Raw genomic sequence first — 23,994 nt, forward strand, 5'->3', positions numbered from 1 at the left:
CCGCGAATTTGTTGGGATGTTATACGGCGATTCATACCGGATAACAACAAGCGACCAAAACGGTTGTAGCTGAGAAATCAATGAAATCAGCATAGTTGGTGCATTGATGTAACTTACAATTTAGAAGTGGCAAAAAAAGAAGGTTGAGACTCTACATGGCAAAACGTCAAAACTCTCGAATATCAAACCGCTCAGTTGGGATTCTCTGACGTCAAACGGTCTGCTTCTCCACTTCTTTCAGCATCGTTAATCCTTTCTACAATCATTCCTTGAATTTCTTTCTCTCGATCTTATCGAAAGCTCTTTTTACTATACTAAAGTCACGTCTAATCCGAGGCCGGAAACCTTTCCACAAATATTCTGAGAGAATCATAACTGAAAATGGGCGAACCAACGCGCTCCTTACAGAGTAACACGTTGCTTCCTGACGAGCCCACCGCGCAGACGTTGTTCAATACCATTCGCAGGAGCATTCTGGACACAAACCACTCCATCGACTTAGCCTTTCAAAACATCGCCCCAACATCAGGGTCCCCGATGGTAGCTTCCCTCGCTGAAGACCCAGACATAGAGCGCAGACTTCCTAGGTAGGTTTCCCGCTGTTGCTCATCTCACCAGGTCAACATGACATATTACCATAATGCGTGACAACTAATATAAATCCAGACTTTCTTACAATTCTGTGACCCGGGTATTAACTGCTCGAATCATGCCGACTCACATCTATGATTGCCATCAAGAATGGCTTTGCTTTGAGCTTAGCCAAATGCGCATGGCTGGCTTCCTGTCCCTTGCAGAGGCAAGGTTGATCAAGCTTCGTGTCGGCACAAGTGAGTTGAATTTTGATTTGCGTCGAATGATTCATTACTTTCTTGTTTGCAAGCAGCAGAATATCTCCCCTCAGTTTTCCCCTTCGTCACCTCATGTCATATTGACAGCATGCAGCTTTTGAACGTTTCTCTAGCCCATACCTCTCGTCTGCTAAACAACCCGACTCGTGTTTTTTACCTGATATGTTACCCTTCCCCACCATTGTCGTAGAAAGCGGCTGGACAGAGTCCTGCGCCCGGCTAAATAACGACAAGGATTTGTGGTTAATAGGTGGGAGGCCTCACGTTCAGCTTGTATTTCTCATCAAATGGGCAAAGCTATCGGGGGGAAGAGTCAAGGGTGACATAGAGATTCATGGAAGAGATCAATCGGGAAATGCTATGTTGCTACAAACTGAGGTGAGAACTGTTTTCTCCTATCTGTCAGCACGGAATTTTAATGGTTTATCCTTGTACCAAAGTAATGAATATATCATAATAACTTACCGCATGCACAGCCTATATTTCCTATACCGTCTGGTAACCCCAGACAAGTAATTCAGATTACCCGAGCCCAAATATTTGGTACCGCCATACTTAACGGAAGAAACCCTGGCGATACATATCTCCTCCAAGTTGAGGAACTACGTCAAAACGGGGAGGATGCAATAAGACAAATGGGTTTTGTGCCGGCGTAGCCAATTGGGTGGTATTTGAAAGTCTGGTTAGATGTGCAAATGTGGTTCCCACACTATGCTGTGACTGGCGGTTGCAGTGTAAGGGTGGTGGGACGAGTGGCCACGCCCCCGGGTATAAATATCACTATGAGCGCAACCATTTGACAAATAGCTACATTGGCTTTTTGCTATGGATAACCTAGTGGCCATAGTGCTATCTTCTCACACAAGTCAACTACAGCTCCTTTAATCAGTTCTCCCTCACATTCTAGTTAAGTCTTATTATGTGATATTGAACTTCGTATATGATTCGATCACTGTCAGCAGTATAAGCAATGAACCAATATCAAATTGACTTACTTGATTTCATTATATATATGTTATGAATATGGGGCACAGCTTAAGATTCATTGGCTAAGAAATAATCATATAATCAGTCTCAAGAATCTATAGCTAGCAGATGGTTGACTGCAAGCAGTGCAAGCAGTTGCCGACAATGGGGGTTTTTGCTACCATTTTTGGCCTCCCGCTAACCACCGTCCCTTGACAACCATGTGGATCAATAGCTGTGGTCACAGCATTTGGGTACTTGTGCTATGACTCTCTTTCACCCTCACTTAGGGGAGCCAGAATTGGCAGAGTGAAGCATCAAAAACGGCTCCCCTGGTTTGTTGTATACACCAATAGTCAGAACTACATTTTAAACATAAATATGAATTGGAATTGGCCACCATCAAGTTTCAACTGAGCAAATGGTAAAAACTCATTAGTCCAAATTTAGTGCTGCAACTGACTGTCAGACACATTTGTCACTATAGGCTGCCGTACAGACCAACTACTTCCCTCTTTCAATCTATAAATCACCCAAGGACTACCAAAGACAAATAAAACTGTGAAAGATTCAGTTGAGCAATAGTCGCATTGGACTGACAATTTGGAATGGAGCATAACATGCAGTCTATCTAATTCAAAGCATCCAACCTCAACCAGCGAAATTCTCCCTTTACACTCAAAATACATCACCCTTGCTGATTTCAGTTTGTTGCCGTAGCTGCCCGCAATGCTACTTCGACTCTACCATCTAATCGCACAACCCATCCGTCTTCTCTTTTATCGCCTTCTCCTCCCAATTGGCGAGCACCTCTATAGCAAGGGGACCTACCATGTCCCCAATGTCCAACGGTTACCCTTTAATCTATATCTCAAACATTTCCGGCTTCTTCGTGCCCAATATGAAGCTCATGCGCCGCGGGTTTTCAATCTCATAGAGTTACCAGCGAAAAATGAAGGTTGGATAAGCAAAGGTTGACTGCTGACTACTCACATTGAGGGCCACATTGCTGAGAAATACCTCAAGATAATGAACACCTATCAGCTGCATCAGTTCAGTATCAACTTTAGGAATTATGTTGAGCAGATTCAGTTCATTCCAAATCCATATCCCCATCTTATCTGCAGCTCGCTCGACAGAGAATGTCTGGATTGTTGAGTTGACACTGAGGACAGCAATGCAGGACTCTATGACAACATCGCGGATTTCAACCAGCATCTGATGGATATGTGTGGTCCGGTTCCAGATGCTGCCAACAGAGGTATGATTGCAGATGTGCATTCTCGCTTTCACTCATACCGTGTCTTCTTTGCGCATGCGGACCTCAACCCAGGAAATGTGTTGGTACACAATGGGAGATTATCCGGGTTAGTGGATTGGGAGTTTGCAGGATGGTATCCCGAGTATTGGGATTTCACCAAGGCGTGCTATATTGTGTGCATTTGGACACTTTGGTTGGAGACAATGAAAAGTGCATTTCCTGAATACTCTGACGAACTGAACGCTGAACAGATACTCCGAGATCATACCTGTCCCTTATGACCTGCATTATTGTACATGGTGTTTCTTTGTGTCTAAAGCATGGTGCACTCGGGGGACCAACATTTGTTTCTTAATACTTGATCCACAAGCGGGGATTTAGACTACGAAATTTACACGGCTTTGGAAGTTTTTCCCCTGGTTTTCCAACGAATGTTCAGTTCAAAGAAAGTCCAATAATAAGCTGAATTTAATCCTTTTTTCAATCGGCGGTCTCCACAGATTGGTCCATAAGATATCATGGAACCCAGCGGAATTTACGTTATTCTTTCCGTCAATTTGACGGAGTATCACTGGGGAATCTACGTCACCGGCGCCGACCTGCTACAGGCCGGCGTTGTTCACCACGCCAACAACAATACAGGCTGTTGGTCTTACGAGCGCAAATACACTAACAGACTTGTTCGTTCGAAAATATTAGTATTAGCACTAAGAGTCGGAACCGTCCCCCTGGCGCAGGGGCATGCCTGAATTGACCATATCTTGAGCGATCCGGGTATGATTTAGCAGGATTGAGGGTTTAGATGTAGAGCTTGGGGCAGGGGTATTTGTTGTTGCATCGTTCTAGTTGTATTGTCTTGGAGTTTTCTTTGCGATGAAATAGTGAAGACATTCGCTCGCTGGTAATTTTGTATGAAAAGAGAGTGTACAGGTTATTGTGCTCCGGCGGGTGGATTGATCATCAGCGTACGCAGCGTCACTGGACGTTTCAAAAATCGGGTCCGGGCTGGGGCCCGCCTTCGAGCTCGGGCTGGAATAAGTAGAGAAGCTCAGTAGTAGTAGTAGTAGTAGTAGTAGTAGTAGTAGTAGTAGTAGTAGTAGTAGTAGTAGTAGTAGTAGTAGTAGTAGTAGTAGTAGTAGTAGTAGTAGTAGTAGAAGAAGAAAGTCGTATGTTCACACACCGTGTGATGCTCGGAAAGGTCGGGGGGAAGACATCAAAACCATTGGCGATAGCCCAATTCAAGCCATCTCTAAGAGCTTCAGCAAAGAGAGGGATAGATCAGTGAGCAAACTCTGATGATTTAGATTGGGCCTTGGTCTGAAAGTTGACAAAAGCTGTCAAGTACAGTATTTTTGATACCATGTCAACATCATAATTGACATCCCCGATTCAAATAACAGTCTTCTTCAGTGGCCGCTACTCCCTTGGCCCAGTCATCTTCTATGATGGCAGATTTGAGGGTTTCACCATCATCCCATTGAAACACAGGTCAGCTGGCAACATATTTTTACCACCTTCTTTTCAAATTATCAACTTGTCCATCTGATCATCATATCTTGCAACCGCTTTTCCTCCACAGCTTTTTACCACATTCAGCATTTTGTCGATCAGCACAGCCGGCTTTTTCAGGTCTTCTTGGTGGGATTGTTCCCGGTTTCTAATTCCCCTGTCACATCTTCAACTGGTGATCACCGAACCAAATCCCTTTGGTGATAAGCTCGCACAAGCTGGGGAGTTTGGAATACCCAGGGACAAACCTTCGGAGGATTCCCATGTCCCGCCGCCTTGAGTAAGATGTGAACAGCCCTCATGTACTACTATATCGCGAGGCTAGGGGTGCGCGCCTTGAATTTTTCCTGTGGATGCCCATTTGGTGATTAGAGGATGATGTTGCAAATGCTGCTCCAGACGCACAAGCAATACATGGAGAAGCTGGACACTGGGCTGGCAAGCAGGGTCTAGGGTAAGAAAGCAAGCAGAGTCCACTTCTCCAAAGTCCAGAAAATCTTTACAGCTGAAGAAGCAGCAGCGGTGCTAAAAAAAAATAATGGAAGTCAGTAAATTAATCTTGTTTTCTTGTTTTCTTGTTTGATCTTACTTTGTTTAAACTATATATGCAATTGTTCTTTATTGAGTGGCATGGCCTGAAATGTGCCCACAGAATGACCATCGCAGTCAAGTAAAGTCATGATGCATATCAAAATGTAAGTTGTTTGCAAAGTGGCCTAAGTTCTCTAGCTTTTAGAGCCTTGGTTTCGAGGATGGCACCAGGTTAAGGTATACTAATTCCTGGAATTTGTCAAAGTGATCCGAGCCCAGCTCTGCTTGGGGAAGGTTAATCAAATTTTTGAGCTAGCACAAAATGATGTTGAGCTTCACAGCAGTTTAACAGCTCTTGTTGCACAATAACCCAGAAGGATCATCATATCTGCAGAAACTCTGGTTTGATTTTCGACTGGATTGAGAAGTATTGTGACAACATGCAAGGAGGAGATGGAGCACTTTCAAATAATAAAGTATGAAATGAAGAATGCTATAATTATGAGACAGAATTGTGAGAAGAAGAATTCTCATAGAAGTATATGAGTATGTGAGTGAGCAAATGAATAATAAGAGGGTTGATTGTGTAAGTTGACTACTAATAAGTGCTAATCTATCGCAGTTGTTACAGAATTGAGATTAAGAATATCTTGTTACGCGCTCACCTCAACCACACACCTGTTGTTCCCGTCATGGCGCTGCCATTATTTTGCTCAAAATTTCCACTAAAACCTTTGTTTACTCATTCTCTTCCTCATCCACTCAAACTCAGTTTTGGTTATACGGTCGCCAGCTATTCGACAATACTTACTCCGGGTTTGACTTGCATCGGTGAGAGTGGTGGAAAGTATGAACTTGTTCGGCCCTTAGGAACCCAGCTTCCCGGCTATCGAGCAAACACATGGGTGGCTGTGAAGGATTCAGAGAAGAAGGCAGAGTATGTGGCAAAGGGGCCATTGCTTTCTAAAGATGGCAAAGATACCACTGCTTCAGCCTTTATGCACGAGGTGGAAATGCAAAAGCTATTCAAGGATGATCAGATGATTCGGCCAATGGTTGATTTCGTTCCCAGCTCGGAGCCTGGTGGACCACTGATGATTCTGAAGCCATTCGAACAAACGCTATGGGAAGCGAGAAATACTCGTACTTTCAGTGTGCCGGAAATCAAATGGATAATGAAGGGTGTACTGCTTGGCCTTTACACAGTCCATATGAAGGATCTTGTGTATACTGGTGAGAATAGTATGCTTGCTCCGTTGAATACTTATCCATGTTGACCTATCGGATTTTCTCTTTAGACTTGAAAATGGAAAACGTCGGGATGCAAGGATTTGAGAACGATAGACCAAATGAAAACATACGAAACTTGATAGTTAGACTATCAGATTGTGGCGCGAGTAAGGAAACGCTTCTCTTACTTGTTTCTTTGCATGTTTGATCCTCTTTTTTCTGACTTGGGTTTTTACAGTCAGCAAGCCATCACAGAGAGAAGTTACCTCGTTGACATATCGTAGCCCTGAAATTCACTTTGGGAAGCCCTGGAATCAATCGTGTGATATTTGGTCTTGGGGAATAATTGTAGGTATTGCTTCTAATATCACTAAACTTCGCTGAGCTTGTTCCTGACTCGGTCACTAGCTGGCGCAGCTGTTCCTAGCACGGGTTGATTTTAATAAACCGGGGATGTATGACAACATAAGTGCCGGTTCACTAGAGGAAAAAGCCAAGGCTATCCGTGATGCATTGGCTATTGATTTCGATTTGCACTCCGTCCCATACTACGCTCAAGATGAGCGGATTTCCAAGCTTCTGCCACAACCGCAGCCAGACACGGCGTATATGTGGGCGAACTCGATGTTTGAAAGCGGAGTTGCTGCGGAGGACATTCAGTTTCTTGCTCTAGTACTTCAGCCTGATCCCAACAAACGATTGGTAGCGGCTCAAATTCTCGAAACTGGATATCTTGAGGAAAGTAACAGCCTATGCTCATGATCCTACTTCCCAATTCTTCATATCCGTTTGCATCTTTCTCCATAAACAATATCTCTGCTCCTTGATAAGAGTCTCCTTTTGAAACCCATCCTGTTTACTACCACAAAATATCTACAACTAAAACCCTGCCAAAATGTCGCTCGCAACTCTCCGCATCGTCATGGCCTGCGATGAAAGCGGGCCACAGCTGCAACGAGGCCCTAAAAAGTCCATCTCTCAAATAAACTTCTCGTTTCCTCCATCACGGACGTTGGCATTCCCTCCACGGCTGATAGACTACCTACCCACTCATTGCCATCCAGGCCACCCAACTCATCAAGGGAGGAAAAGCGAATCGCGCCCTTCTGATCTGTGGAACTGGCCTTGGTGTGGCGGTTGCGCGCCAATAAGATCACGGCCATCCGCGCCGTTGCCGCCCACGAATCCATTCTCCATAGAGAGATGAGTTCTCAGCAACGATGCCCAGGTGCTCTGTTTTGGCCGGGGGGTTATGGTTATTGGCATCGAGCTGGCGAAGAAGCTGGCTGGCGACTGGCTGACCTACCGCTTTGATGCCGGAAGTGCCTCCGCGGGCAAGGCGAAAGTTCTTGCAGAGTATGAGGCCAAATTTGCTTGTTAGAGTTGTCTCTGGAAGGTCTCTTTTTTATATATGTAATTTAAACATCTACATTATTTGAATGCTCAAGCAAAGGGGGTCGATTCATCTCCTTCTTTTCCCTTGCTAACGTAAATGCGCCAAAATTCCCCATGATCATGATTCTTCCACATTTATTTTTTATGTATATAGACGAGCGTTTCGACTTTTGAAAACCACATATACGGACAAGGCGTTATTCCGATCAAAGTCGGGAAGAAGGGATGAAAACTGCACGGTTGCGTAGGCGACACGACTTCCTCTATTTTCCGTCTCTAAAGCGTATTTTTCTAACTTTCCTCTTTCACTACCCAGAAGGCACTATATGTTGATAGATGTCAGACAGTAAAATATTGTTCCAAGACCCAAAACAATCCAATTACTTCTCTACCCCGTCCACAATTTCTCGCATTTCTGCTTTAATTCTAGTAATTGTCCCGCTGCCCCCGTAGACCAACCCCGTGTAGAGCATCGCTAAGTCAGCCCCAGCTTTCAGAGCTTTCGCAGCCTGTTCTCCATTCGTAATTCCACCAGATGCAAAAATCACTTTTGGGACCATGTGGGATTTCATTTGTGATGTCATGGTGTCGGTTTCAGACGGTGATGTGCTGTCACCAGTGTCGTCGGATACGACCATTTTGTCAAGTTGCGCCCGATATCTGGTGACGAGGGAAACGGTTTTGTTGAACAAATGTGGGCCCGAAAATCCTCCCGTCTCTTTTAGCGTCTCTTCCTCGCGGGCTGAGAGCTTGTAACCTCTGGGCAATGCTTCGGGCCTCGTTTTAGTTGTGTTTCCCACGATAACTCCGTCCACGCCAGATGCGCGGACGGCCTCGCAGATCCCAGAAATCTGCTCATCGGTATCTTCATCTGGGCTTACTTTAACCATCACGTATGGTTTTGTCTTCCGGCTCGTGTGTTTCGCAGCATTGACTACACTCGTTAGAAGTGTGGTAAGGGGTCCTGACTCCTGAAGCGTTCGAAGACCAGGGGTGTTTGGACTGGACACGTTCACAACAAGGATATCCGCATATTTCCCCAGCAGGTCCACGCAGTAAACATAATCCTTCTTGACGGCTTCGATGTCCGTCTCCGGCGTGTCTTTATTTTTTGCAATCTGGACAGCGAGAAGTTTACCTTCGATAAGACTGCCGGGTGGGACACCCGCTCCCCCATCTAGCACCCACTGTTCTGCAAATTCACTCGAACCAAAGCCGTGAGAGTAGGCGAACTCACGAACCCGCTGCTTGAGAACGGCTGCCATATGATCTGCTCCTTTGGAGTTAAGCCCATAACGATTTATCAAAGCATTCTGTGACACGATGCGAAACACTCGACTTCTAAGGTTTCCTTCCTGAGGACGCGGTGTAGTTCCTCCAACCTCAACGATGGCAGGTCCCAGTTCAAACAGGGCTGACGGGATATCTGCGTCCTTATCAAGGCCACCAGATATCCCAATCGGGTTGCAAAGGGTATAGCCAAATACCTGATTTCAATCATTAAAAATCCTTATCTCTCAAACAAAAAGGAGGGCTCAGAAATGGCATATCACCTCAGTAACAAGTTTACCGTCCCCATCTGGATTTCCCCTTTCTCGAGGATGGAGGCCAAGCCGATAGAGAAATTTCATCCAGTCCACGCCAGCATGATGAGCATCTTCCGCATCTGGATAATACCACCTAATGAGGCGCGGAACAATCCACCGATGGGCACTCGCCCGGGTGTCAGTCGAATATAGATATCCGGCCCAGAGGAGAAAAACGATTGATGTTCCGAGAAAATATCTCTTCACTTTTCCACCTGGAGGCTTCGCGGCTTCTGCGCCAGCGTCACGTATTGGAGAAGATGACGAAGTTGAAGATATGCTCCTTGAGCCAAAAGGCAAATTTGACCTGCATACCGCGGGGCTTCGACTAAACCGTGCTGCAATGGAACATCGGGAGGCATGGGGCGCACCACTGCGAGACATCGCTCCTAGGATTAGGAGCGGAGACCGCGGAAGGCGGCCATTACCACCGGGTATCATTGGTAATACGGCCAGAAATATGCGCTATCGAATTGCCATTGACGATGTGCCAAATTGTCCGAATGTAAACGAGAGTGCTGTTAAAGGGTTAACATCTCGCCCAATATTTATTCCATGAGACGACAGTAATTTAACCAAAGTTAGAATAAACTAAAAGGTAGAGCAACGTATGTTAAAGCAAAATGGTAATCAAAACAGTCAGCTTCTCAAGATTAGCCTCCTTCATCTCATCATAGTGGCTTTTGAGCGAGGTTAGACCGATGAAAACTACCAAGGATGCGGTCGAGCGCAAGGACGCAATATCACAGACAATTAAGACAGGACATAATATCAAATAACGCACTTACACGGTATATGGTCCAATGGGTGTTCCGGGCCTAATTAACGCTGCAATGTGTGATATCACACGCTGTCTCCCTGAAAATAGAAATTCGATGCTGGAAGGTCATTTCTGGAGCTCTGCTTTGAGGTCAGCCATGCCGGTGACGGAAATATTTTTCACCGTGATATTCTTTATCACAGCATCAAATCATTGTCGTTCACAGATGCCCTCTTTCCAGAGCCATTCCTATCACCGATAGAAATAGTCCTTACTCCAACCGCTTATTTGGGTCTTAAGAAAGGTGTGCATGGCCCTTCCAGAGGGCTTTTTTTTTTTTTTTTTTGGCAACACCACAGTTCTGGAAAGTAGTACATGATAACTTTCAATCGACACAATGGTTTTATTCATACAGCCATTCCAGGATATGAAATCCCAAGTGCGAGGCCATTCATTACCAGTTGGCGAAAGCAAGATCTGTCAAATGCTCCATCGGCGACCATGTGGATGGGATATTCGGTGTGCACCCCGACGAGAATATCCCAGGATCTCTCGACAAAGGGAGCCCTTCTCTTGCAATATAGCGGGTAAGCCTATGATCTTACACGAAGATATATTTGAAATCTTTCAGCTCTAGGTTCATGAAAGTTCTACAGCCTCCTGTTGCCGTAGAACGGGGTTCCTGTCCTTCTAGAAGCCTCAGATCTAATGGCAAAAGCTTCAGGCAATTTAAACTATGCTCTACCGTTGCAGATGACTAGATCTGATGCCTCGCGTCTTCTCTCTGTTGCCTCAACGCCCTCCTCCAGGCTCTTGGATTACATTTGGTGGAAGAACAGAATTTCGTTTTCGTGGCCCCATCGGGCCAAATATAACTCTCCAAAGTTCGAACTATATTGTCACCAATTTGGCAATTCCCAGCTGTTAGAAATTCCATAGGAATGAATTTGTTGATATACCTTATGTCGACATGACTCATGTCGAATCCAATTGTGCCCAATGTCAATGAGATACTCCATAGAGTGGATGAGACCGAAATTGGAATTCTACATGGGTGGAAATTCCCTTGAGCGCTGTCTCGTTCACAATACAAGCAATTTCTCATTCCGTGTCAGTCCATCCACTGTACCATTGATGGAGACCTTAGCGAGTCAAATTCCTCCTGCTGTTGCGCATATTACTGTCTCCATAATGGCGGATGTTTATAATGCCAACCTTGCTGGAAGGCGAAATCCATCCATTCTACTTCATTTTGCAATTGCGCAATGCCATTTGAACATGGAGTGACATCCATGTCTCTACCTACGAGAAGCTAACTTCTTGTCCACCCCAAGAGAGGCACTTACTAGAACGGGTGGTTCTAACATCTGAATGCGCTTCCAACACTGGGCCATCTTTCAGTCTCTATAAAGTATGCTTTGGGTCATTCAATGGCTACTATATTCTGATATATTCATCGCCATGGAGACCTGAACGGTTCATCTTCCAGTCTAAAACCTGGAGACCGCCATCGAGAGGCTTGGAGGCTAAAGATGTACTGTACATACATGCAGTGGAGAATCATTCATATGCCCAAGAGAACGTACTGATATGATTTCCTTCCATATCAATGGCTACTTCTCATCACAAGGATTCACCGGCGCGGCTTACTTCCCTCCGTGGTGGAACTTCTGTGGCGGTCAAGTCCGTGAGGGAACCCGATTATTTACCCATTTGGTTTCTGCCCTTATTGCTGACACCAATGGATGAGGCTTAATTACTTGGTGATTTTTGAGGACAGAATGATACGCCTCCCACGACCCCCGAGCCGATGTTGACCTGTTGGATACGTTCACATGGTGGCCTGATAGTAGTAATCGCATGCGCATCTACGGCTTATTTGTCTTAGTGCCTGTAGAAATGATGGGGCGACATGAGATCGCTTTTCCCACGATCATCGTCAGTGGTTTCCGCTTTGGCCAGCGACCCTAGGGAATATTTTGTTTTTCATGTTTTAGACCATCTCACTTTAAGTCCGTAAGAGGACATACTGTGTTCTGCTTTGCTGAACCATACATAAAGGGCATGGCTCTATAAACCTTTCACAACATTCATCTGATGGCCTGGAGCAGAGAAATGCGATGCTTCTAGACTGGGAAAGATGAATATCAACTCAGATTGGCAGCCAGATAAGTTGTCCGACAATATATTCTCTCCTCTACCAGCGCATAGGAACCGGTATTGAAAGGTATATGGATATGTATTCATGTTCATATGGTTTCTTGCTAAAAATAAGGATATTTAGTTCTATACCACGAATGTAGTCTATTGACTCACTATTATTCCGCCAGTCCAATCGCCACTAATTTACTTCTATCTATTCTGGACTTTTGCTTCATTCAGGTTGGGAAACGGAGGAAGTGATCAGTAACCAGAGATTCTGGATCCCTTCCAGCGATTCAGGATCTATCACCCCTTACATTGCCATCATTACTCCGTTCCAAACACACCAAAGACATGTATACCGAAATTTCTCCGTGAAACCTTCAACCTCAAGATGGGTGGGGTATGACAATTCAATATCAGAAGAGAAAACAAATTGAAGCAAAAGCAAAATAGTGAAAAGCACACAGTCCATGAAAAAGCCAACAAATCACTTTTTGATACCCGCCAACAACAGTTGCCAAAACTCAAATATATTTACCTTAGGTCGTCATCAGCGAACACATATGCATCTCCAGCCGGAAGCGCAGTTCAACAGTTCACCCCCACGCTAGTATGTTGATCGTGGAATCTAATAGGCTGATATAATTTTCAGTTACAGATTTATCAACGTCCCTTCAAAAATAGTTGATCATCAGGGCCTTCGTAAATGACAACTTGTAAAAATGAAAACCATCGAATGTCCCAGTGCGAGAACGTGCTTCCTCGAAAGGCGCTGCTGTATTTGCCTGCGGTTTTCACATTCCACGTCTTCGTGACTGCGGAAATATATGGGCTGATTTTTCATCCAACCAAGGAATCAATTCGGTTCATAGTCTTAACAAGGTTGAGGTTCTATTCTGAAATACGAGGTTCAGAGGGCAGGGCCAACAAGGAAGACCAATATTGTATGGATGGGTAAGCAACGAAATGAAACTGCGCCTCATACCAGGCGAGATCTTATATCGAATATCTCAATTCTCTGAATAAAATATGATCAGCGAGTGGCAAAAAAAAAACAAAAAACATAAAACCAGTTAACGAACTGACCTTCCTTACGCTAAAAATGCATGAAACCTCAGTAAAGCGCTGTAAAAAAGTGTGAGCACTCTCTCTTCCTCTTCAATAGCCAGGGAACAGGCAAATCCTCGTGATCTCTTACCAATCATGCGAGCCCAGTTTCAAACATGGCTGTCTTAACCACTTTTTGTCGCTTCAACTCTCATGCCGCAAAAAACCAGAAAACCAGTCGTGGAAAAAGCAAAGAAAAACCTTATGGTTTACTTGCAGCTGAGACGACAAAAATCCCGGCAAGACATCAAAATTGAACCCGAAAAAAAAAGGGAAACAGAACAACACTTGATTTCCTCGTCCTGATCAGCTCAATTCCAAATATATGAAATAATGCTCCACCCACAGCATTTAAATGAATCAACACAGCTTCAAAAGCTAGATTGAGAGGCCCAAATCTACCAATTACAAGGTAGAAGAGTCGAGTGCGACTGACGCACGATCACGTGGTGAGAAAAGTCGGTGGATTGGCAGATTATCCCATCCGCAAGCAAGGGTGCGCCTCGTTTCTCACAGGCTCTATCCTTGCGAAGTTTGTCGTGGAATGGTAATTATGATTCGCGGGCGTGAATTCCTCCCTGATTGCAAAGGCAGGGATGATGGATCTGCAAAAGGAAAATGTCATTCCAATTCCTTGTTGGTTATTGCGGGGACTCCGAGATTCATTTCGTAAGGTTTGTTTCATCTTTCACCCTTGGCTCTCTTATTCTCTCTTTGTCTTTGTTTTCCATGGGTTCTGCCTTTTGGAGGTTACTCCTATGTGAGGATGACGATGAAAATTTCCAATAGAAAGTGTGGTACCTCACTACCATAGTGTCATTTGCTTGTTACCTGCGCTCAAGAGTAGGAGTAGTAGTAGCACACTGCGGAGTACAAAGTTTTAATGCTAACATTGTACTGTACATCATATCATACAGAGAGAGAATGGACTTGATAAGTTGTCTCATATCTATCCTGTGGGGAAGAGAAGGTGAGGGAAAAAAAAAAAGAAAAGAAATTCGACACGGACAAGATTCGAACTTGCGCACCCGAAGGTATGAGATGTCGAAACCATTTGCTGGTAGAACACACAGCGGGTTCAAGTCTCACGTATTAACCACTCTACCACCGTGTCAATTTTTGCTGACATAGACCCCAGATTAACATATCTCTTTCCGTCTCATCTCTTCCTTTGGTCCTATTTCATTAGGGGGTGGCAAGAAAGTAAACATTAATTTAAGAGAGCGCTTTTGCGACACTATTGCTAAATAAATCAGCCACTGGTAATTACTGACAAATAACGTAGTAAATATCAAACAATATGCTAGAGCAGACATAATAGTCCCTGGGAGAGCAGTGTGATGAAGGCGGGAGAGGGAGCTGATGCGGCAAGTCCTAGTTGAGCAACTATTCTAGCGGTTCTTCTTTGCATTCTGTACATCATTTGTCGTTGACACAGCAATGAAAGACTTCATAATTTCCAGGAAAATTCTTAGTACTCTTGTGGATGCGGATATATCGTTTCGGATTTGATCGGACTCAGTTCAGTATTCGCCACCATTACATATATGTTTGAGCTGCATCTTGGATAATGCTCAATAATTCTCCATTATTGAACTTTAAACACACACTAAACACAAGCCGTATAGGAGAGTGATCTTCTCATGCTTTTGCTGAGGCGATGGGAGGTTTTTTTGTTTTTCATGAACCGACTTGGAATCATCGAGATCGCTGGAATGATTCGGGCTTAGAACATAAAAGCGAAAACTATCTCCACAAGATCCCAAGAGCTTCCCCACGACATTTTCGGTCTGCAAGAGTTCCGTTTGTGTGTGGGGCATTCCTGTCAATGCTGCTGAGAACCTTTCTCAGAGCAGGGGGAGGGGAAATGTTGCCATGTGTTTGAGACATCAAAAATCAAACGTATTTCCTGTATGCTTTCTAGCTTCGTCGATAGTAGATCAGCAAAAGAAAAAATATTATACTTTAAATATTGTTTTCCAAAATTAGCAACTTCTTCATCTTCCTGAATATCCGGAAACAGATCCCTGTTCCCCTCTTGAGTCCTATGTTGCTTATCTTCCACTGGTTAACCACTGGTGGGAAAAAAGGGTAATATTGCCCGTATCCAACGATACAGAGCTTCAATTTGCAGATCAACTTAATTAGGAATTTGGGTAATTCTTTAAGGCATATTGTGCGGTATCTGATTGGAGTCCGCAGCCTTTAGTACTGACCTCCTCCGCCTGGAACTCTTCTTGCTTTTTGCTTCGAAAATTTCCTTCTTTGGTCCTTCCCCCAGGCCGGACCTCAAGACCCCCGGAATCCCCCAGTTATGCGGGGCGTTCCCGGTAGGCCCATGGATCCAGCGACACATCCTTCAAGAGCCCGGGAGTGGGGGTGGGGGGCGGGGCGGGGAACAGCAAGGCCAAGAACAACGCCCGAGAAGATCCGTCCATTTGATCGCAATTCAAAACTATTGCGCCAATATCTTAGGAGGCAGAGGTTCCAAAGCTCTTGCCATGATCATCATCTTCAAAAATATCGTTGACAAATAACTTCCGCATCAGTCAGTATCTGGCGAGGAGTGTGCCACGGGAAGAATAAAGTTGCATGCCCAATGCCTAAACTGCGTAGTCCTTGCAAACAACGCAGTAGTGCAAAGAATCTGTTTTCAATGGGGGACGAATCCAAGGGCTTGTTGACTGGGCCAATGTAAGGCTCGCCAGCAAATTGTCATTGCGAAAAAGGAAAAGAAATGAAAAAAAAGGAAAGAAATCCCTCGCGAAGCTCAAATCGCGATTGTTTCAACGGCCGTGGGATATTTTTCGTCTTGATACACGGGCTGTTGAGAATTCTGTAAAAAGTTTCTATGTAAAATCATGCCAGAACGATTTTCTATAGCCCAAGCAAAAGGTCGGGGGACATCCTACTGGAATTGATGTCACATACTTTCTGATCCTCAAGAGCTTTTGCTTGATGATCGATGAACCCAATCAGAGTCTTGGTGGATCCCCGTGGACCATGCCACATGCATTGGTAATTTATGTGTATGGAAAGTGCTTGATTAACTCTTCTTTACTTAAGAGTAAAGGGTTGATCAGGATCGTTGTAGTCTCTTCAGATGAAGGGGACAATAATCTGTGGCTGAATATGGTAGGTATCCCTTTTTGAAAACAACTTCGACTACTTTTTTTTCTTTGGATGGTCAGAGATATTGAAACTCTTAGTCAACAGACACAAACCGTCAGCTCCACCCCTAGAGACTTGTATATTAGCCCTGACGAGAGATGGTTAGGTATGGAGAGATACTTCAGCTGATATACAACGGTTAGCTGGCACAGACATTGCCAGCCCCAATAGATAAGTCTGATATTGTCACAGCATGGAAGGGATTTGAGTAGCCCACACTAAACCAGCTATGGGGCACTGATGTCACACGGCTAGCTTTCGACGGGGGAAAAAAAATTAAATTAAACTAAAAATAAAATAAAAAATATCCCATGGGGAGGAGAATTTAGATATAACGACAGTTCCGAATTCTGTTTCATCAGCGGAATATCCAGTGAACTTTTATACAGCCATTGGAATCATAGAGTACTTGATCAAAATGGGATGTGAAAAACTTCCCCAACTAAGAATCCACGGCGATAAAAACCCCAACCTAGCACCCATGTTCGCGCTTCAAGTATGGCTGTAAACTCCAGTTCTCCACCAGACTATGACAGGTGCCGAAGCGCGAAGATAGGGCATACCAGGGTGGGTGGGTAAAATTAAAAATACCTAGTTTCAACCTCAAGAAAGACAAGATGAGGAGAAGGTATCAAAGAGATCGTATTCTGGGCATGTTCAAGATGATTTTCTATGAGTGTTGATTGAGAAACCAGAGTGCACCGCGACTTCGCTTAGACCTTTCTTTACCCTGACATTGCCAACACCGGCTGTCCGTCGGAGCCGAAACAGCTCGTCCATTCTCGTCTTAATATCATTGCTAAGAATAGGGAGGTAGGATGCTGAACTTTGGATGAAAGGGGAATGAATGTCTCACCTATTCCTGTCTGGTCCCCCGACGCTGATTGGTGCATTGAAAACCATGCGACACCACCTAGGTAGGTGGCAGCCACTCACAAACAAAAATGCAACGCTTGCACGAGTCCTCTCAGGACAGAATCATAAAAGGGGGAAGAGCTTGAGTTGCAGCCGAACATCCCCGTTGGCCTTGTGGCCCAGTACCGGCCGAGTGGGTCTGCGTATGTCGGGGTGGCCAGGGCTCAGCCGGCAATATCTCAGGATCACCAGGTTGGCTTAGAACCAGGCTAGGAAGGCAAGGGGTTATCTGATTCCAAGATGGCGCGATTTGACGCAGAGCTCCGAAAATCGGCACCGAACAAACATCTTGGGGACGGTTTTGGTGATTTCTCCCTCTTATGATTGATTCTTTCTTGCCCCATTTGTGACCAGAGAGGGGGAAAAACGTTTCTTTCCCCTTCCAGACTCCAGGTTCGGTTTTGACAAGCGATTCCCAAGTCGCGTATCAGAGTTTTCTGTCGTTACCAAACCATCAATGAACGCGGAAGATGGGCCGCGCCTATGGACAGTCCTTCCCGCTCTTCAAGTTCCCGTGGACAGACCAACTTTTTCGCGTCGAATGAATGAATTTTTGTTCTTTGAACTGCTCAGGCAACTCCAACAACCATCCGAGAGTAGGAGGAAAGCTACTGTACTGCGTGGCGTCCCGCAAGGTACATATATTGCCGGATGACGAGCATGCTAATGCTTGAGCATCTCGGCTCCTACATGCAATGTTTGCAATGTTTGCCTTGTTGTCTTTTTTGTTCCCCGTCGGTGCCGAATTCCCGCCATTGCTGGAATTTTCTTGGCGCGAAAGGTGGTCTCGGCAATCCAGTTCGGACCTTCGTGCAAGGTGTAAGCTCGGGGTTGGGCCCGAGATAAAGGCGATTTCTTGATTGATTTCTGATATCGAGCAGCAACACGGGTTGAGAGCGGATCTATTTCCACTCCATGCTTTATTAATAATTGCGTATGCTAACTATAGTTGGCTCTGGCCTTGTGCAGCGGGAATGGAACCACAACGAACATCCTCTCCGTTTTCTCTTCTCTTCTTTTTTTTTCTTTTTTTTTCTCTTTTTTTTTGGAAAAATACATGATCAAAAGGAAAAAGATATTTGAAATGTCGGGAACAAAGAATGTTAGAACTGTTCTGTAGTTCGTTGACCACCGTGCAGAACTCTATATAAACTATTCATTGGACCAAACCCATGCCCATGTCTCCTTCTTGAGCAGAACCGACGCATACAAGAGTAAGTGCCTCGGGCAAAAGAACTGGTCAACTGCGCATTTCCGGTTAGTCAACATGTGCAGACTTGGCGGTTTTGAGCTGCGAACAGGGAGATAGAATGGAGGATGTTTATTTATCATTCTTTACTAGTTGGTAACTAACTAACTACTTCCATCTCGAATGAATGCATGGAGAGTTTTGTGTGACTTGTGATGCTGGAATCCATTCCATGGATCCCAGGGCCACCGAGATCTGGGCATGAGCCTCATTTCTCATTTCTTCCAGAACCCTTCGATGGTTAATAATAAAACGACACAAATTGTGTCATCGAGGGGAAAAGATCGGGGAATGCTGTTTTGTGTCAGAATACCAAACACCAAACACCTGGAAGTTTCGTAATGAGCGAGGGTATTACCATGGTACCGATATGAAGAATATATATATTTTTTAAACTTTTAAATTTGAAAATTTTTGAGAAAAATTTAAAAAAGAAATCTTAAAAAAAATTTCTCGCCAAATTTGGAAGTCAATTCAACTCTGTTTTGTTTATTTTTTAAAAAAGATACAAAGCTTATTGAATGTAAAGTTGTGAAATTTGTTAACTAGTTTTCTTATGATTAAAAAGCTCAAACAAAGCATTTAAAATTATGGTTTTTTTATATTTTATTTTTTCGATGTTTCTTCCTCGAGGTCAAGAACGTCGTGAAGCTTGTTTTGCAGTGCCCAGCCATCTCTTTTCCTTTTCCACCTTGCTGAATCAGGTAAATGCGGTGTCATTAACTATCTGCTTAGATTTTTTAACTTCGGCTGCTCCATTATTTCCTGGGATGCTTGTTGAGAAAAAGCCTTGTAGGAGACAAAATGGAGAGACACCCAGACGGCCTGAGCTGGGCATGAAGGAGGAGGGGGCCCCCATGTCAAATTTTATTCCTTATTGTAGATTCTTCAGAAGTTGAGAACTCCCATCCATCCCCATCGTGGAGTCGTGGGGCACTGGGTCTTCCTCGATTGCTTAGGTTACCCACAATTATCCCGGGGGGTGGGAGCTTATTTTAAATGTCTGCATTTTTGCTTTTCCTTTTTGAGCAAAGGAGCAGCAACGATGAAACATGAGGACTCTGGCAGGGACAAAAATGTAAGTTGTAAAAGCAGATGTACTGTACTGTACATACATGTATCTACAGAGGATGTGTGCTTGCAAATATGTAACAGAATTCTTCTGCACATTGCCCCGTGCAGGTGTACCATTAAGCACCTTCTGTTATGCACATGCACCTATACATCAGAGAGTCAAGGAAGGATCACATTTTGGCTTGATGTTGCTAAATTGGCACTGGTTCGCGATACAGCTGAGACACTGAAGTTATCACCAGTTGCGGATCAATGGATGGCGGTTGATGTGAGCCCTGTCCATTTATCCATCTCTTACTGTGAATAACAACATGTTGTGTGAAGGCTAGGATCAGAGGCCGAAGGTATTGATTGGGGCTGTGAGATTTTGTTGAGAGTTCTACGAGTACGGATGTAACTAAACAGAGGCTGGTGTGCTGAACCGCGTTTATGCTCTCGCCTTCCCTTCCCCGAGATGAGAGGGGCCTGCCGCCGGTTCATTAGCTGGGCCTGGTGATGAGACTTCATGGCCTTTCATCACCCTGCGTCCTTGTGCTCCGCGTGTCAACGCTATTCCTAAATCCTTGGACGAGAGCGTTCCTCCCACGGAGAGTGAGATCTCTGCTGTGACAGGCAGAACAGGTTGAACAAACATTCTTGGATATGGAGAGTCAAATCAGCTTGCCGTGGGAATGTCCGAAAATATGATACTACACAGCAACATCACGGGTTTGCACCACACGCGTGGCAGTAACATAATCACGGCCCAGCGACAAAAAAAAAAAAAAAAAAAGGCGCGCTCAGACAAAACAACTAAACCTTATGTGTTGAGAGCTGACGAATCGTCCTCTGACACCCAAGGCAGTGGTAGGGGATCCGTAGTTCGTGGGCCGTTCGATGCTGCAAACAGCTTTTGGGCGCTGGGACGGTTGAACGTGGATTGGCGCGAGCTCTGGTGCATTGCGTCCTGCAGATTTGAACTGCTGCCAAGTTGCTGGGCGCCACGAAGTGTGACTCCTGGTGAGGTAGGCTCACCACTTTGGGTTTTCCTGTGTGTTTCGCGGAACGGTTAGTTAATCGTATTCACCCGTGGATTTCAACATTCGCTTTCAAAAGGGCTGATGCGGAAAGTACCAATTTGAGTCCAACCCGGACCAAGCCGTTTTCAGTGTGTCAATAATGCGTCTCTCTGACTAGGGGCGATATCTACTGTCCCCCTGTGCTTGGACTAAATTTCAGTTGAGGATACCCAGGAACGCCAGACCCAATGTCTTGGCTAGCCTACTCCGTGTTCGGCATATCTCGGCATTCAGCCCACTTTTCACCTCTTTATGCCTTTTCAACGAAGTCAACCCTAACCATCCCGCGTCCTCTCGGCCTAACGAATGACGATGCCGTTGGGTTTCAGGATACTACAGCTTACGTCATATCATCAAAGCGCCAGCATTAGTTACAGTCCTATCACCAAGCCCAGCCAGCGCTAACCGCCGGGGGAAACTGCCAAGCCAGCAGCCGACGAGTCAAAAATGGGCTGTCAAGCTTGTGCATTATTTCCATATGAGCGATCCAAGGAAGGATTGCCGGGGTTGGATCTGCCACTATCGGGTTTTCGACAGGTTTTATATTTTGAAAAAAAAAATTGCCCTCCATACCTGCTGGCTTCCATTGGCCGGGAAGGCCGAACTAGGGTATCCCGTCAATGTACAGTGAATTGCTCATTTCTTGGCCAGGTCGCGGCCAGTGCTCCGTAGTGTCGGCGATGTTCGTTGATTCGTTGCATGTCTGTGCGAAGTGTTTGGTTTCGGGAGGGATGCCAGATGCTTGGTTCACAGGATTTCAGACAAAAGCAGACAAGCAGAAAAAAGCATAAGCATGTGCCATGCCATGCCTTGCCATATCAGAAGAACCAATTGGCCCCGTTGGTCAGGTTGGGAGAAATAGTTTCTGTCCATTGTGGCCATTTCTGACCAGTAAACAAACAAAGTGTTTGCCAACGAACAGTTGATTGTTATGCCTGGAAGGGGAGGGAAGGGGGCTGTTGCTTTGAAGAATAATTGGTGGGCATTATTATTTCGTGCATGACTCAGGCAAACTCAAAATTCTTTTTCTCCATGGCTTTTCTGTTGCACTAGTAGACACTCACTGGCCTGAACACGCGTATTTGTTTCGGCTCGACGCCAGGGATGCGCTTGTGTAGAAACAACAATTCTGTGTTTTCAGTCCGGGACGCATGAGGGCCAATTGAGTGGTCTAACTCCAGGAAGAATCATACAGATAGAGTATGTAATTCAATCGTAGGTCCACAGTTTGCCAAACTTTTTTGCTTCACTTATCCCCCCTTCAGATAAAGAAAGGTATTATTATGAAGCTTCAGACTGTGTCGATCATCATCTCCATAAAACCAACCCCTAGCTTGGCAATCAGTGGCTCCAAGCCCAAGCGTAAAAAAGACAACATGTACGGAATAATCATAAGCGGACTGATCCCGATGGCGGAACACCAACACCACCATTATAATCTATGTGGTGCCCGCGCCGCCGGGTAGAATTGGATAACTTGCATATTGTGGATCCCCCAGCAAGCAGGATATCCAGAAGCCGATGAGGATGGGAGGGGTCCCCCGTTATTGGCTGGTTCGTGGTTTCAGATTTGGTTTTGGGATATCCAGACGGGAGAAAACAATAAACAGAAAACCTGGCGGGCAGTGGCTTCACAGTAACGCAGGAATAATGAATGAGGAACTAGAATTAAAAAAAAAAAATCTTGCTTGACTTTTATATATACAGAGATAGTACATTACATGTACTAACACTACACCTTTGACCGGCTGCTGCTGGGCCCTTTCGTCGTCTTCAAACCTGCCAAACCTTTCGAGAATTGCCGAAGTGGGTGGGACTCCGGGGGGTTTTCGAGCTAGATTTTGAACCTGGCTTGGCTTGGCAGACTCAGCCCCAGACTTCGCGTGGTAAGGGGGGATTCTTGGGGCCTTTCCAAGTTATGGCTGTTGTCTGCAGGCTCTCGGGTCGGATAGAAGAATAGAGGATGGAATGGTGGAGAAAGGTCCCAAATCCTTCCATATGCCCGTCACTCACGAGTTAAGAGGAGTGGTGGTGGTTGAGGGGGAGGAGGAGAAACATGAGGGGCGAAGGAAGGGATTTCCAGCCCTAGCGTCCTATGCCTCGGCATTATATTGCTGGGTGTGGAGAACGCAGAGAACGGCTCGCTGCGTCTTCTTTTTTTGCATCTTGTTCCTGCGATTGTTTTTGCGGAAAAATTCGACGATGGAAGCTGATATAAATGTCCCCCGCAGGCGGCACAGGACGGATAATGCTATTCATTCATACTAGTCTTCGCACATGCGTGCGTATACGGTATATGTAACTTTCCTCTCTTCAACCAGCAATCCCAAACCCTAAAAAGAGAAAGTTGTTCGCGAAGCCTAGAGGAATGAATGATTATCCCTCCCGCTCCCCACAGCGGCCAGCTGGGGTGTGCCAGTGGCATGGAATATCTTGGAGCTGTGTGTATTTTGTGGGTACACCCATCTATCCACCTTAAGGCCCACCTTGGAGCTGGAGCGGTATTGATCCCTGGGGTCTGGGGTCTTCGGAGGCTGCGATCGCTCCATCCTCCAGGAGCCCGGAGCCAGGAGCCCGGAGCCCGGAGCCAGGACCCAGCGGCGGGTACGCGGGCCAAGCCTAGATAATCAGTACCTTGAATGGTTTTTACGATGCCACCTCGCTTCCATCTGCTTGGTTTTTGGCTGGGGGAGAAGATAGAAGACAAAATAGGGGACTATTTTTTAGCCTTTATCTTATTTTATTTTATTTTATTTTATTTTTTATTTTCCCTGGCCATGCCGCCATGAGAGCTGGTTATGGGGCTTGCCGCCACGTGGTGGGTAACATTAAAAAATTAAAAAATTAAAAAAAAAAAAGAAAAGAAAAGAAAATGCATATTTTTTTTCGTATCGGACCCCTAGAAAGTTTTGGTTTTGCTGATGTATTATTGTATGCTCGCAGAGCATCCCGTTTCTTTAACACAGCCTTTCCTTATAAAATTACTAACTTTTGCTAAGACAACTTCAACTTTATTATTTTCAAAAATAATGCGAATGCAAGTGTATAGCGAACAGCTTGTTTGTCCCCAATGCATATTTCAGTCTTCCCGAGATTCAGTGCCCGGGGGGGCGAATGTGTTTTACAATACATGCCAAGAAAGTCTATATAAAATAGAGAGAAACGAAAATTCCGCCAGGAGAGAAA

At 45.1% G+C, this 23,994-nt stretch overlaps 11 protein-coding genes and 1 non-coding gene across 12 annotated transcripts; 8 read left to right on the top strand and 4 right to left on the bottom strand.

Moving 5' to 3' along the window:
• Window positions 1–381: 381 nt before the first annotated feature.
• Window positions 382–1,507, top strand: HCBG_08119 (uncharacterized protein; the record flags this gene model as incomplete). The annotated part of the gene is made up of 4 exons (XM_045435168.1): window positions 382–587; window positions 667–830; window positions 946–1,229; window positions 1,328–1,507. The coding sequence occupies 4 exons, from the start codon at window positions 382–384 to the stop codon at window positions 1,505–1,507; spliced, it is 834 nt and encodes a 277-aa protein (XP_045284474.1).
• A 1,249-nt stretch (window positions 1,508–2,756) lies between these two features.
• HCBG_08120 (uncharacterized protein) lies at window positions 2,757–3,098 on the bottom strand (the record flags this gene model as incomplete). The annotated part of the gene is made up of 1 exon (XM_045435169.1): window positions 2,757–3,098. The coding sequence occupies one exon, from the start codon at window positions 3,096–3,098 to the stop codon at window positions 2,757–2,759; it is 342 nt and encodes a 113-aa protein (XP_045284475.1).
• Window positions 3,099–3,596: 498 nt separating this feature from the next.
• On the top strand, window positions 3,597–3,827 carry HCBG_08121 (uncharacterized protein; the record flags this gene model as incomplete). Its single annotated transcript, XM_045435170.1, has 2 exons — window positions 3,597–3,723; window positions 3,778–3,827. 2 exons carry the CDS (start codon window positions 3,597–3,599, stop codon window positions 3,825–3,827), a joined length of 177 nt encoding a protein of 58 aa, XP_045284476.1.
• Window positions 3,828–5,810: 1,983 nt separating this feature from the next.
• Window positions 5,811–7,110, top strand: HCBG_08122 (uncharacterized protein; the record flags this gene model as incomplete). The annotated part of the gene is made up of 3 exons (XM_045435171.1): window positions 5,811–6,351; window positions 6,587–6,696; window positions 6,757–7,110. 3 exons carry the CDS (start codon window positions 5,811–5,813, stop codon window positions 7,108–7,110), a joined length of 1,005 nt encoding a protein of 334 aa, XP_045284477.1.
• A 139-nt stretch (window positions 7,111–7,249) lies between these two features.
• On the top strand, window positions 7,250–7,999 carry HCBG_08123 (ribose-5-phosphate isomerase B; the record flags this gene model as incomplete). The annotated part of the gene is made up of 1 exon (XM_045435172.1): window positions 7,250–7,999. The coding sequence occupies one exon, from the start codon at window positions 7,271–7,273 to the stop codon at window positions 7,553–7,555; it is 285 nt and encodes a 94-aa protein (XP_045284478.1).
• Window positions 7,601–7,729, top strand: HCBG_08124 (ribose-5-phosphate isomerase B; the record flags this gene model as incomplete). The annotated part of the gene is made up of 1 exon (XM_045435173.1): window positions 7,601–7,729. The coding sequence occupies one exon, from the start codon at window positions 7,601–7,603 to the stop codon at window positions 7,727–7,729; it is 129 nt and encodes a 42-aa protein (XP_045284479.1).
• Window positions 8,000–8,013: 14 nt separating the features above from the next.
• On the bottom strand, window positions 8,014–9,770 carry HCBG_08125 (orotate reductase; the record flags this gene model as incomplete). Its single annotated transcript, XM_045435174.1, has 2 exons — window positions 8,014–9,230; window positions 9,297–9,770. 2 exons carry the CDS (start codon window positions 9,768–9,770, stop codon window positions 8,124–8,126), a joined length of 1,581 nt encoding a protein of 526 aa, XP_045284480.1.
• Window positions 9,771–12,001: 2,231 nt separating this feature from the next.
• On the top strand, window positions 12,002–12,922 carry HCBG_08126 (uncharacterized protein; the record flags this gene model as incomplete). The annotated part of the gene is made up of 4 exons (XM_045435175.1): window positions 12,002–12,101; window positions 12,472–12,634; window positions 12,778–12,844; window positions 12,893–12,922. The coding sequence occupies 4 exons, from the start codon at window positions 12,002–12,004 to the stop codon at window positions 12,920–12,922; spliced, it is 360 nt and encodes a 119-aa protein (XP_045284481.1).
• A 1,418-nt stretch (window positions 12,923–14,340) lies between these two features.
• Window positions 14,341–14,455, bottom strand: HCBG_11072. Its single transcript has one exon. It is a non-coding gene; the product is annotated as a tRNA-Ser (tRNA).
• Window positions 14,456–15,216: 761 nt separating this feature from the next.
• On the top strand, window positions 15,217–15,878 carry HCBG_08127 (uncharacterized protein; the record flags this gene model as incomplete). Its single annotated transcript, XM_045435176.1, has 3 exons — window positions 15,217–15,252; window positions 15,331–15,432; window positions 15,537–15,878. The coding sequence occupies 3 exons, from the start codon at window positions 15,217–15,219 to the stop codon at window positions 15,876–15,878; spliced, it is 480 nt and encodes a 159-aa protein (XP_045284482.1).
• Window positions 15,879–17,667: 1,789 nt separating this feature from the next.
• HCBG_08128 (uncharacterized protein) lies at window positions 17,668–18,287 on the top strand (the record flags this gene model as incomplete). The annotated part of the gene is made up of 3 exons (XM_045435177.1): window positions 17,668–17,731; window positions 17,814–18,062; window positions 18,103–18,287. The coding sequence occupies 3 exons, from the start codon at window positions 17,668–17,670 to the stop codon at window positions 18,285–18,287; spliced, it is 498 nt and encodes a 165-aa protein (XP_045284483.1).
• Window positions 18,288–20,549: 2,262 nt separating this feature from the next.
• On the bottom strand, window positions 20,550–21,509 carry HCBG_08129 (uncharacterized protein; the record flags this gene model as incomplete). Its single annotated transcript, XM_045435178.1, has 5 exons — window positions 20,550–20,778; window positions 21,089–21,141; window positions 21,215–21,327; window positions 21,382–21,412; window positions 21,435–21,509. The coding sequence occupies 5 exons, from the start codon at window positions 21,507–21,509 to the stop codon at window positions 20,550–20,552; spliced, it is 501 nt and encodes a 166-aa protein (XP_045284484.1).
• Between the last annotated feature and the right edge of the window lie 2,485 nt (window positions 21,510–23,994).

This window comes from Histoplasma capsulatum (assembly GCF_000150115.1).
Source record: "Histoplasma capsulatum G186AR genomic scaffold supercont2.13, whole genome shotgun sequence".
NCBI classification, from domain to species: domain Eukaryota; kingdom Fungi; phylum Ascomycota; class Eurotiomycetes; order Onygenales; family Ajellomycetaceae; genus Histoplasma; species Histoplasma capsulatum.